Below are 13955 nucleotides of genomic sequence, written 5' to 3' on the forward strand. Positions count from 1 at the left end.
AAGTCTTAAGTAGTCACATGTACAGTTTCCCCCACAGCAGGTTGGATGAGATGATTAGTGTGACTCTTTGGTCTAAATGCCGAATGCTTTGTGAATCAGAAAAGGAACACACATCACCCTGAACGGACCATCCCACTGTGAAGCATGGTAGTGGCAGCCTTATGCTGTGACAATGCTTTCCTTCAACAGGTAGGAAAACTGATCAGAGTTGATTAGATTAGATGGTGGGCAAACCTTGATGGTAACCTGTTGAAGGCGGCAACACTCTTGAGATCGAGGCAGAATTCCTCCTTTTGAGCAACACAAGTTTATAACGTCTGAGGCAACACTTGAAAAATAATCTAATCTAATCTAATCTAATCTAATCTAAAGTAATCTGACTGATGTGCCGCAATTTGGCAAAGGATAATGACCACAAATTTTAAATCTGCAACTTGTGGCTATTTTCAGCAAACAGTTGTTCTACAAAATACTGACTCAGACAGGCTAAATACAAAGACATGCCACACTTTTCAGATTTTAAATGGAAGAATGGAAATAAGTACTTTTACAGTCTTATTTCATAATGTTATGATGTATTCTGTTGATCCGTCCAAGTCTGTGTAAGGCAGCCTGTGAAACAGTCAGAGGGGTAGGAATACTTTAGCAAAGCACTGTGTGCATAATCCAGTGATTCTAGTTTAAAGGGTACGGCTGACAGCGAATAAACAAAGTTTCCCCAAGGCAACGTCCTTTATGAATATTTATTATATCCATCTGAGATATTAACATATTTGTTCGATGAAATATTTGTTCGTGTCTCTTCGAAACGCTCTTTCACTTCATCATCTTCCCATTTCGCCACTGCGCACAGTATTTTATTTAATTATTTATTCATCGTCCATGTACGGCCAGTTTGAAGTGCAGAAGTCTTTCATTTTAATGCAAGCCCTTTATTACTGCTTAGTATTGTTTGTTTTAAACAATAAATATAAATCTTTTCTGCTTATTCTTTTAAAAACAAATGAGAATCCGCAGAAGCATCCCGCAGCTCAGAGAAGCTTTATTTACACCGCTGAAGCCAAAGACTTAACCAACAAGCCACTCCGGCTTGCTTCTGCTTGGTAACCTACGGCTGATAAGAGCCTGACCTGAAAGGGAGGGGAAACAAACTCATCCATCATCCGCGCGGTCGGTCTGAGGCGCCCTCTGCTGGCAGAACCGCTGCATCACAGCAGCTCCCTCTCACACAGACAGATGTTCAGCGCACGTAAAACCGACCAGCCCCCCACCACAAAATGTGCAAGGTGACATTTGTTTCATCTGCTTTGTCATCATCATCATTTTTAAATAAGCAAAAGTGAATCAAATTAATTTTGATACGTAAATCTAAGTTAAATGCTCTTTTCTGACAAAGTTATACAGTTTTGCACGAACATAAACTGTAGAAATGACAATAGTTGTGATAGTTTAAAAAGAGCAAAATAACATTAAAAACCATTAATATGTTTTTTTTATTCTAAAGCATAATAAATAAAACAAGCAATTAATTCTCTTTTTTAAGTTTTTTGTTTGGAGGTTGTTTTTTTTTTATCAAACTAAAAAAATGTCACTGATAATAAAAACATATGTCAGTATTAACTATCATAAATAGAAAAATTCGCCTTTTTTCCGCAAGCAGCCTTTTGTCAGCACTCTTAAGGCTCGGAGTAGTGACAGTGCAAAGTCTGGCTGCAGCGCGCTTCCTTCCTCCTGACGCATCTGTGGCTGCAGTCTATCGTCTCCTGACCCGCCGATGATCCCGGCTTCAATGAATTATGCATGAGATCCGGGCACAGATTACCCCTATCAATATGCAATACTCATTACGCTGGCTAAATTGCCACTTAATAGTTATGAATATGTGGAAAATGTCTGGAACTCATATATAGCCCACCACTACTTTTAACTTTTTTTTTCCTGTCTTTTTTTTTTTTTTACCTGAAATTAGTTGGGTAATACAGCCTCCTACTTCCTTCATTATGTTTTATTATTGGTTGCTAGACAATGCGCGATGGGTTGAGGCTGGGATTTCAGCCTGAGTCCAGCTCGCAGTTGTCCGAGACTTCACCTTTGGCCGCTCAGTGACTCCGCGGAAAGGCATAAATCACCCGCTCAAGTTCGCTCCCTGGCAGCCCGATTGTGCTTAAAGAGGTTTGTTTTTCCTCCAACTTTTATTGTGACGTTGAAAATAAAGTATGTATGTTTTTCTCATTTGGGAAAAAAAAAATATTGCTAATATTTACCGATGCGCCAAAAATGGAGCAGCACGAGTTAGAAGATCTTTATTGACTGAAATAGACGTGTTAAAATCTGCTTAGGTATCTGTATTTTATTTTAATTAGTAAGCCAAACATATCAGCCATACCGTTTTCTCACACAGTAAGAGTGTGGGAAACGCATTTTTTTGTATTCTTCCTTAAAAGGTACACTATAAAAAATAAATTTTTAGTTTAATATGTAATTTTTTTAATCAACTTTGTAAAAGGAGTTCTCAAGTCTAACAATATCAACAGCTTCCTTTTGGAAACAAATATCACGTAGGTTTTAAATTTGAAGTTAAACATTAGCTAAGTTCGTCATTGTTCTCAGTTAGCAATCAATGAACGTGATTTGTTTATTTAAGTTAAGTTGTGTTATGAATTAATATACCAACTTTGTAAAAAAAAATTACATACTGTAATGAAACTTGTGGTCGAGATGTTTTCCGTGTTGGAGCAAAAAATATAAGAATATCAAAGCTTTAACAGTGCTATTTAGCATGCTAAAGCCAAACGAGTTACCAACCTGAGCTTTTTAACTGTGATGTAAATGTTGTCAATTAGCAGGACATATTAGCTGTGGTTGTCAGAAAAGAGGCTAACATTCCTTGTTAGAATAAAAAGAAATAGAAAACCAGTAAAGTTTACCTAGCTCTGGGTACTAGCAAAGTGACAGCGCTAATGCTAACATCATGCTAGCAAGCGGAGCTTCCTAACTCCAAACCTGTTGTTGCCCTTCAGCTTAGCTGACAGATAAAAGGTGCCAATTTGCTCAAATATATTTAAAAACTTTATAAATGTTTTCAATTGATCTACACTTTTTAAAAAGCTCAAGGGAATCTAACTACTTTATTGAAATGGCCATTCAAAGCTACGTAACTACTTTTTAGTGAAAGTTGAACTTCCATTACTTAAACCAGCTTTAAGGTTTCAGTTAGAAATGCTTCGACAGTTTGTAACTTTTACAAAGTTGATAAACTCAGTCATAATGCAGCATGTATCAACACACCAGCTTTTCTGCTCTCTGTTGGTCAATGAGGCGTTTGTTTTACGAAAGCAGCGTAACATTATTAGGTATATTCCTTCAAAAAATAATGTATAAAAATATTTATGCTATTTAATCTTTAATGTAATCTCTTAGACACAAACGTGTTACTCATTTCTTTAAGAAAGAAGAGAACAAAACACGTGAGCAAAATTTGCTTAATAATTTGTAATAATTAGTTGGGTAAGTTGGTTGAAAATGTTTTTTTTTTTAAGTGAGTCCAGTTGTTAAATTAACAGTATTTCAAATTAGAAATATTGAACAGAATCGTCCAAAATATAACTTTTTAATATTTTTTTAAAAATATATAACTGTTAATTACGTTTATTAGACCGTACCAAGGACTGAATCTAGAATAAAAATAAAGAAATAAACACTTTCAAACTGACTAAAAACATGACTGGACAATCTCTTCCTTCCCAAGTCCACCCTTTGCAGTCCCATCCATGCAGTTAAGCCGTCACTTTCATTCAAGGTTGTGAATTATATAGTACATTGTCTACTCCCCAAAACCATAAAACCAACTTTATGGACCTCACGTGACTTTTCACAGTCTGTAAGTAATATAGGCCTTTACAATCTTTGGTAAGGAGGTATTTTTTACCAACTTCTGCCTTGCCAATATACCTTTTAAGCCCAAAGAAGTTCTTTTTTTATTATTATTATTATTATTACTATCATCATTATTATTATGAGAGATGGATTTGATCAGGATTTCTCCCGTGGACAAAAAAAAAACAAAAAAACAAACAAAACTCGTCTCGCTTCAGGGAGTTCAGAAGAGGTAAGTCTGAAAAAGTCTTCTCTTTCTCTTTAAACGGAGGGAAAAGTGCGTTTAAAACGCAACACCGCCTTACGGGTTAATCATTAATTTGGCTGAAAGTCGATATGCCTTCCTGCGCTAAAAGAAACAACTCAGCAAGAGTCAGGGAGTTTTGCTTATTTGCTTTTATTCTAACCGATAATTCACTGCACACACACACACACACACACACAAAATCAACTGAGGGAAAGTTTTATTTTTCAAGCGCTATGAGTTCACGTACAAATACAAGAAGCTCCAAAAAGCTCACATCACTGCCTATATCCACAGAATAACCCTTTGCACTAAAAATTCATCACATTGACAGGTTGAATACACTTGCATTGCTTGTTATTCTAAACAATAATAATTAGAATAATTAGAATAATAATAATAATAATAATAATAAACGCACAACGCATCCTATAGAGCTACACATTGGCTTGCTTATGAAACTTTTCTATGGATTTTGGCCACAAATAACCATCACTAAAAGCGCTTTACATTCAATGAAGAGCAGCATATGGTTTGGGATTATTATTATTTTTTTCTTCTTCTTCTTCTTTAGCTGTACAATGATTTTTACTCCTGTTAGACCGTCAAGAAGTTACAATAAAGAGCTCAACTTTAAGAGACAGAAGAGACAGAAAGAGAGACAAATTCCCAGAATGATATTTACATCTTTTTTTTTTTTTACCACCCCCCACCCCCTCCCCAAATAGGACATCTAAGCTATGATAGTACAACAGTAAACTAAAAATGGCATTTTAAGACCACAGAATACTTCTTTTTTTTTTTCTTCTTTCTATCACAATGGCATGCTGGAAGGTGCTGCGCTTTCAAAAGCTTTACAGTACTCATCAATTTTCTCTCTATTTTTTTTTTTTTGGGAATTTTATTAACACTTTTCTTTTGTTGTTTTTTTTTGTTGTTTGTTTATTTCTTTTTTGTTGTTGTTGTTGTTGTTGTTGTTGTACCCTTGCCTCCCAAAAACAAAACAAAACAAGAAGAAAAAGTTGCTCAGTTGTGGAAGGCGCTGCCTCCTGTCACAAGGCTCATACTTTTCAGCTTATTGTCCTTCTTCCACTTCATCCTGCGGTTCTGAAACCAGATTTTGATCTGTCTCTCGGAAAGACACAGGGCGTGGGCTATCTCTATCCTCCGCCGTCTGGTTAGGTACCTATTGAAGTGAAACTCTTTCTCCAGCTCTAGCGTCTGGTAGCGGGTGTACGCGGTTCGGGCCCTTTTCCCGTCAGGTCCAGTCATATCTACATTTTGCACACACACACACACACACACACACAAAACAAAAATAAAATAAAAATAAAAATAAGAAAGTAAAAAAAAAATATCCAGAAAATTAGCAGAACAACTTTCTAAAGGGGGAGGATACTGCCAGTTTATTTAATGGTTTTTATAGTTATTACTTTTAAAAAAAATATATTTTTTCTGGCTTTTTTTTATGATGGAGCATGGGATGATGCAAAGAGTGGGGGGGGGAAAGCATGCACACATGCAAACTGTCAGTTATTACCGCCTTTCCTATTTGCAGCCCTCACAGAAAGCACGTCCCCATACTTTTGCGCGCATTTAATCCAGATTTCATGATTTCATGAAAGCAGTCTCTCTCTCTCTTTCTCTCAGCCGTGGGTTTATAAACCTCCACCGACAAAACAAACACGCAAACAAGCCCACAAACATCTCACAAATACTGCCCTGTTTTCCACCAGCCTGCTCACTCATGCAACGCCTGACAGATTAATGGCACACCGGCAGCGTGACATCCCCTCCAAACACAATAATATTAGACGTGTGTGGATATACCATGGCTTATGTGCAGTTTCCGCATCCAGGGGAATATTTGTGGCGTTTGGCACTCATTTGGTGTGGGAGTTGAGGAGGTGGCGTTGGGTTCCTGGTGCTGCTGCTGCTGCTGTTGTTGCTGCTGCTGCGCCCTGGATGCCACGCCGGAGCCTCCTCCGCCACCGCCGCCGCTGCTGTGCGCGCCTTCCTCGGTCTCGGCAGCGACGGCGGCGGCGGCGGCGGCAGCTGCTGCTGCTGCTGCTGCTGCCGCTGCGTCCTCTATCTCCGCGAAGTGCGCGCCCCCGGCTTTGCCGAGGCTGTTGCCACCCGATGAAGAGGTCGCGCTCCGGTCAGAGGGGGGAGAGGGGCTCTTGAGCTCCAGCGGATCCCGGCCGGCCGTGGCGCACGAAGGCGGCACCGGATCCGGGGACGAGAGCGAGCAGTTGGGCGTCTGTCTGTAGCGGGCGTCCGGCGCGAATCCCCGGGCGTCCTCCCGCACGGCGCCGAAGTGGCCGCCGGTGTTGTTGCGGTTCACGGTTAGGTCCATGCCATTGTAGTTGTAGCCGAAAGACCCGGAGTGCATGGTGCCAGGGTCTCTGAAGGAGCCGCTCACAGCGCCGTTAGTCCCATAATTTAGTAACTGATAGTCGGAGCCATTTGGATAGCGCCCTGAGAACGAGTTTACAAAGTAAGAGCTCATTTGCTTGGATTTTTAAAGCCTCGATTTGTAGATCTTTGTCGCTATAATCCTGTGTGCTTGCACGATTTATGGACGCAATCATGAATTATAAGCAATGAAGCCCTACTGTACTTTGCCAGGTATGCGGCCAAATATGGGAGAGCGCTCGGGAATCACGTGCCTTTGTTGACCAGTCGTAAATCCTCACTGATGACTTCAAGAGGTAATTCATGCTCCATGGTTACAAATGATGACGAAATAATGGTCGTTAGGCTCCAGTCAATGGTGCCTCCCCGCTGCGCGCCCGAGAGCCGCGCAGGCAGCGAGCGCCATCTGCTGGACAGAGGCGGCATCGCTGCGAGGCCGCGCGGAGTCCATCCATCATCTCTGTAAACCGGCTCATAACAACAGGCCACAGCAGGCTCAGGTAACACATAACAGAAAGTTTATCAGCCCCGCTGTTGTCATGTTGTGCTACAGTGCGTCGAACCAGAATTTATTTCACTCTTTGCTTTGATGTTTTATCATTTTATGGGCCTTATGGGTGGCATGAGCGGCAGCACAGACGCCACGGTAATGATAACGAGGGCAATAATAATACTTTTTTAGGAAGAACGAGAGCAAGATTTTGCAGATTTACATCAAAAAGCCTTTATTTTATTATATGTACAATTCCCCTAAAGAAAATATTGCACACAATATCCAGATGTGCATTGAACACGTGAGACAACAATAAATAACATTTGTACAAATTGAACTCATCGGTAAACAACAAGCCTAAAGACTATATCACAGAGTCACATCAGAGCAACTACACAACAAGGGACAAACAAACAAGAAAAAAAACCTGCTTTAATGGCACTGAGATTAAATAAAGGTGGCGCCCAGCGGGCCTATAGTGATGAGGTAACAACACTGAGAACTATAAACGCTGGGGTTTATTTACAGTTTGGCGGTTTGTTGCATAGTCCTCTAAAATAAAGACACGAGCACAAGGACAAACAAACAGAGGAGGACCTGATAAATGCGGACAGAGTCACCGTGCAAATACTCAAAGTCTCTACACGTCTCTAACGTGGGGTTTCTGCAGCACTTCTTATATCTACAAAGAATTTATACATCATTTTATGTGTACACACGCACACACACACACACACGCGCGCACGCACGCACACATTCAAGCGTTTCTTCTTCTTCGTTTTTTTTTTATCTCAGAGTCCCCTTTGTAGTTTAGCTCTTCTTCTCCGCCTGCTCCTGCTCCTCCTCCTCGGCTGTCTTTGAGGGATTCAGGAGTTTGTTCTCCTTTTTCCACTTCATCCTGCGGTTCTGGAACCAGATTTTGATCTGTCTCTCCGTCAGGCACAGGGCGTGGGAGATTTCTATCCGGCGCCTGCGGGTCAGGTAGCGGTTGAAGTGGAACTCCTTCTCCAGCTCCAGGGTCTGGTAGCGGGTGTAGGTCTGCCGGCCCCTGCGGCCGCTGCTGCCAAATGGGCCTGCAATCCCCCAAAAATAAACAAATAAATAAATAAATAAAAGCACAAAAACAAAATTCACCAGCAAATTATTAAAACTATAAATGGAGATTTAGCTTAAATAAAATAAAACAGCAAAATAACAAAATGATGGTCATGGTGACACTTTGCAGATATTTGACTGAAATATATTTGCATATTTTCTTTCTTGATATGCGTTTAACAGACTGCAAATATCATACTAAGACGACATTTTGAAAAAAACAAAAAACAACAACTATATTTTATAGTAGGATATAATTTCTCCCCCCAAAAATGGCGCAATATAACCCACATCCCTGCAGAATCATGTAAAAATGACATTAAACCGACCCAGTATGGGGTGAACTCACGTTGCCTCGTGCATTTTATTTTCCTTTAGGCAACTGAACAACTGAGATCCGTGACTTCTGTTTACATTTTAACTTATAGATCTTCTAGTGCACGTTTCTGACAGTAATGCACTGTGGGTAACTTATGAAAATCAACCTGCTGTAAATTATCTCTATCACACGTCGTCATGTGTATTTTTCTGTTGTTAGTGCAGCCAGCAAAACATTTACTTCATACATGCTCAGTTGGCTTTGTTTTTATTCGTTCATGCACATATATATATGTGTATACTGCTGCTGAACATTTGCGATTTAATTCTATAAATAATACGTCTTTGAATTCTATTTTATTCTGTTCTGATGTGGTACTTGAAGAGTTTTTGTGTTAAAATCTGAAAAGGACCATGTGACACGGGCTTGGTGCAGGCCCAGTCAGTGCGTGCGTTGCTGGGTGCGCGCGTGCAGTCCGGTGTTTGCGGCCAAAACTGCGAAAGCGCACGAAGATCTGCACATGCAGTCCTTATTTAGTCTTCTATCCTGCCTCCACCATGCGTGCTTAAACTTTGTAAAGTTGATACAAAAAAAACATATATATATTTTTTATTTTTATTTTTAACATAAGAGAGGTAAAACAAAAAAAGGGAGCGCGCGCACTCACCGGCGGAGCAGGCGTTCATCCTCTGCATCCAGGGGTAGATGAGAGTGGAGGACTTGTCGTCGATGCTGCCGCTCATGCTGACAGCTTGCTCCGCGCACTCCGCCTTGCGCTGCTGGTGCTCCTGAGTGACGAACAGCGGCTGGTCCTCGCGGCCGCTCGAGAAGGCGCACGAGCCCTCCGCGTCTTTGTAGAACGTGCCCACCGGGTTGTAGTCGCACGGCGCTCCGCCGCCGGCGGCAGCGCGGCCGTAGATGGCCGCCGCCGCCGCCGCGCCCGACTGCTGGTAGTAGGAAGCCGGGTAGACCTTCTCCTGCATGTTGGCCGCGCCATACGTGGCCGCGTTGGAGTAGTGCCTCAACGGGTCCGTGTATCCCGAGGAGTAGAGCGGTATCTGACCCAGGAGAGAGTCCTGTCCTCCCGGTAGAGACACGGGGAAAGTTGAGTTAACGAAATAGGAACTCATTGGGTGGACAACGGGGTGTATTTACTCCGGAGGAATATGATTTGTTGTCTTTTATAGTCCAAGTGCTTTTGCCATTACTTTATCGGAGATTTGGTTTTTGCTGAAAGGGGGGCTGTGAGGTGCCACTGGATACAGAGGGGAAGTGTACCATCTGATCAACCTCTGGCCAATCACCGCCGTCTGTGCTTGCACTATTGCACCCATGGGGGGCTCTTGTTGCGCACAGGAGTCCCCGGTGAATCGAAATGAAGCGCTCGAGCCAGTCGGTCTTTACGCGCGCTCACATAAAGGCACACTTTAACTCGCCGAATTGCATAATTAACAAAAACAAACAACAACAACAACAAAAGAAAAGAGACACACCATTTGTTAGACACAAAGTACGCGTATATATATATAAGCAAAAAAATCAAACCAAAACAATTATCTCTGCTTTGCTCTCCCCTCTCAATTTCCTCTTCCGCCCTATTAATTAACCCACTTTGAGCAGAGCCGCGGTGATTAAACACTTCATTCTCAATGCAGCGACTTAACAAGCAGCAACTGACTGGTCTCATCTCACGCTTTCATTTCCCTAAAGGTGCACGTCCCTGCTGATGTGTCCAGATGCAACTCTGACGTGCAGGAAGCCGCACGCAGGAAGGACCCGCTCAAGCACCACCATCGTCATCACCACCTTCATCCCCATCACAATTAACACACACAGGCCGAGTGTGCACGACCATCACACAGGTTCAATAAAAGAAAAGGTGGGATAAGTTTCAGGTATGTGCGTCGTGTCGCCACATGTTTCACTGTTTGTTCTCCTGATGGCAACACAAATGTCAAGGTTTCAGCAGATCAAACAAAACTAAATCGTTGCGATTTTTAGTTCGTTTTAATCCCTGTGGGTCAAATCCTTAGCTCTCAGTTGAAAACATGCGGATTTTGCAAGTTGAGCAGGAGAGTAAAAGAGTAAATAACTAAATAAATGAGGAAAGAAGAATACTCAAGTCAATCCACGCAGTTAAATGATAATGATTTAAGTTTATTCGAAAGGAAAAAATAACGAATATCTAATATTCATCACAAAATTCATCAAAGCAACAATTGCAGCAGGTTCAGATTTTCGCTTTATATATATATATATATATATATATATATATATATATATATATATATATATATATATATATATATATATATATATATATATATATATATATAAGCCTCTTTGTCTTTTTCTTTATATTTATACATATGTCACTTCTTTCTTTGTTTTTTTGGGGGTTTTTTTAGAAGACGTATGAAAAAAACAATCGAATAAGATTTGTGTGCATTACATCCAATGAACTTTAAAAAAAAACATTTTGTAAGCATTGTTCAGACTTTAAAGGAAAAAATTATACATTTTGGCATGTTTTAGTGGATGTAAAATCATAAACGTTAATAACTGTTTTGTAAAAGCATGAAAATGTTTTTTCTTTTCTATTTTGAATCAAATTTTGAAAGAATTTCTGGTTCTGAAAATAACGCATCGACGCGCAGCGGAGGCGCCACAGTAGACGGAAACAAATAAAAAATAAAAATGCATTCAGGAAACCGCAAAAGATGTGAAGCTGAATATAAAATCAGAAATAAGGCAAATATATGGGTTATTTTTGTCCAAAAAGAGATCTGAACTGCTGTGAAATATAAAAGCGCAATGAGGAAACGGTGGTGCGCCAAATCACCAAAAAAGGCTCTAAACGTGTTTTCCTGAAACAAAGTAAAAAAAAATAATAATAATAAAAATAAATTTAAAAAAACGGGCGAACAACAAAACACGATATAAAAAAAGGAAACAGAACAAGTGGTGGGCAAATTAGGTTAATCTCAAATGAGAACATGCCCCAGTGGTGGCGCGGGGCCTTCATGACCCTCATCTTTACCTTCATCATCATCATCAAAGTCAAGCGTGTGGCCTACAGCCACAAATTTCACTCCATCAGACTCCGAAAAGGGCCTCGAAAGCAAAACCTTTGCTGCAATTCCCCCTCATTTCAGCAGATAGATGTCGGCGGTTGGAGGCGCTGCAGCACCTCAGGGGTTAATCAAAGTAAGCAGCCGCGTGATAAGAGCACCAACAGAAAGAGAAAACACGCTCGCTGCTGAATAATTGCCCTTTCTTAAAGGGGAGCTTTTCCCCTTTCCCAGTCATGTAAACACCAGGCCTGCAGTGACAGCTCAGCCGCAGCAGCAGCAGCAGCAGCAGCAGCGCAAATCAGAACCAGGGTGCCCTTACCTTTGTTGATAATCCATCATCACCAGCGTGGCTGCCACTCCGCTGGAGCTCCTTGTCGCTTCCCCCACACACACACGCACGAAAAACAAAAAACGAAATCTCCACTTTGCCTAAGTGACAACTTGAAAGTAATCCCTCCATCCAGGAGTGTGCTGATCCCTCATTTCCAAAAGCCACAGAGGTGCAGCTAGATGAACATGGCGCACGGTGAGTCGCGCAAGAGGCGCCATCATTCCTCCAAAAAAAAAAAAAAAAAAAAAAAATAATCAAACACCGAACCACAATAACAGCTTCACCTACAAGCGTGTTTCAGCTCACGGACGAACTCGGGGAAAACAAACATTTTAGAAATAAAAAAAGGTTGGGACTGTGAAACAAACTGTTATAGGTGAATGAGCGGTGCAAAAAACAGCAGCTGCATTATAACCTCATGGGGAATAAGTTCCCATTCCTGCTGGCCACATGACCGCCACGGACCAATCCCAGAGCCGGACGAGTCGTAAACTTCCACGGGAAAGTTGTAAATTTTCATAAACCGCAGAGGTTTTTTTGTGCTTTTGGACGAGGTTTCCCTTCGCCATGTTTGTTTTATTTTTGTGTGTGTGTGTGTGTGTGTGACAAAGCAGGAATGTTTGGCTTTAAAGTTGCATTAGAAAGGAAAGTGGAGATGTTAGAAGGTGTACAGGAAGCGCGCTTGATTCCGCTGCTGCTGTGTGAAAGGTTTGTTTACCTTCTTAGAGCTCTGCTTTGGACACTGCGCTCCAACAAATGCGTCACAACAATATATCAAATTTAATATTTCTCTCTCTTTTTAAAGGCAGTTTTTGAGACAGAGAGCAGCTGCAGATACATAATCAGTAACTTTGCTGTTTATTAAAACTGTTTCTTGTTTAATTTAAGCTTTAAATATATTTGCGTAATTAAGCTACATAATAATAATAAAAAAAAACATATATTCACAAACACAGAATTCAGTGTTTTGGTCAAACACTGAAGAAATGTGCAACTCAATTACGTTCTGCAGAGAAAATGTAAACAAGCATTTTCCCCAAAAATAAAAAATAAAAATAAAAAATATCACTACTGACTCATTTCTGGTACAAAGTCTGAAAGAAATCTCTCTCTTTAAAAAAATAAAATCCTTTCTCCTCTTTTTGTTATTGTTCTTTTCAGGTCTCATTTCCGTTCTGCTTTAGTCAGAGTGCATCTTTTCCGCTGGCCTGCTGGTGTTTTTCCAGCACTTAAAGAGGATTTCCGACGTTTATAGACCCAATAAAACCATAAATTCCTCGAGTGCCTCTAGTAATTAAAAGCTCCCAGGACTAAGTAGCTATTTATTTATTGAAACACAAAGTTTAAAAAAAAAAGTGTGTGGGGGGGAATGGATGCGTTAAAGGTATTCCGAATCAAAGTTGTGCATTAAATCTGTTTTTGAGAACTCCACCCCCAAAAAATAATGAGTGAAAATGAATTGATAAAAGTAGCCAAGTTTTCTCCCAGAGGCCCACGCGGCGCGGCGTTAGTGGCGCATTCAGCTTAGTAATAAATTCATAATTATGATAAAACAGACAGCGAGGCCTGCAAACATTTCTGCTGCAAATCAACCAAACAGAACATAGAAATGTTTAAAATTCACTTTTTTTTAACTCCTCCACCAATTTTATCAGAAGTTTGTATTGCTCCAGAAATGTACAGAGCTCTACGAAATTGTTTTTGATCACCTTTTGGGTTTTATTGTTTTTATAAATTGCGGAATTTTGGATTATTTTGGACCATTTTTATCGAACCATCGATATCTTTTTTCTTTTTACTTTGTTGTTATTCTCTTATTATTATTATTATTATTATTATTATTATTATTATTATTATTATTAATCTCTGTGTTTTCAATTTGTAAAGCAAACAAAGAAACTTTGTTTTTAAAAAAATATGGCCTTTAAAAACAATGTAAAGGAAAAAAAATCCAATTCAAATACTGCAACAAAAAGAAAAAAAAATACAATCTGAATATGTATCTTAAATGCATTTATTCTCATAATTATCTTTTTGGAAAACTATTACATGTATTTTCTTACAATTAGATCACTCAACTATATAATCAAATTTATTAATTAGTCTGT

At 40.1% G+C, this 13955-nt stretch overlaps 2 protein-coding genes across 3 annotated transcripts; both read right to left on the bottom strand.

The window, feature by feature from the left end:
- Nucleotides 1-4323: 4323 nt before the first annotated feature.
- Nucleotides 4324-6770, bottom strand: hoxb5b (homeobox B5b). Its single transcript, XM_008437441.3, has 2 exons — nucleotides 5951-6770; nucleotides 4324-5394 (listed from the first exon to the last, which is right to left on the bottom strand). Exons 1-2 carry the CDS (start codon nucleotides 6627-6629, stop codon nucleotides 5147-5149), a joined length of 927 nt encoding a protein of 308 aa, XP_008435663.2. The 5' UTR covers nucleotides 6630-6770; the 3' UTR covers nucleotides 4324-5146.
- Nucleotides 6771-7243: 473 nt separating this feature from the next.
- Nucleotides 7244-13611, bottom strand: hoxb6b (homeobox B6b). 2 transcript variants are annotated; one of them, XM_017310936.2, is made up of 3 exons: nucleotides 11836-13611; nucleotides 9110-9518; nucleotides 7244-8101 (listed from the first exon to the last, which is right to left on the bottom strand). In XM_017310936.2, the coding sequence occupies exons 1-3, from the start codon at nucleotides 11974-11976 to the stop codon at nucleotides 7839-7841; spliced, it is 813 nt and encodes a 270-aa protein (XP_017166425.1). In that variant the 5' UTR covers nucleotides 11977-13611; the 3' UTR covers nucleotides 7244-7838. The 2 variants fall into 2 exon arrangements, with proteins under 2 accessions (XP_017166425.1, XP_008435662.2); XM_008437440.3 differs by lacking the exon at nucleotides 11836-13611 and having other exon boundaries at nucleotides 9110-10157.
- Nucleotides 13612-13955: the final 344 nt, after the last annotated feature.

This window comes from Poecilia reticulata, chromosome 19, assembly GCF_904066995.2.
Source record: "Poecilia reticulata chromosome 19, P_reticulata-male-v2, whole genome shotgun sequence".
NCBI lineage: Eukaryota > Metazoa > Chordata > Actinopteri > Cyprinodontiformes > Poeciliidae > Poecilia > Poecilia reticulata.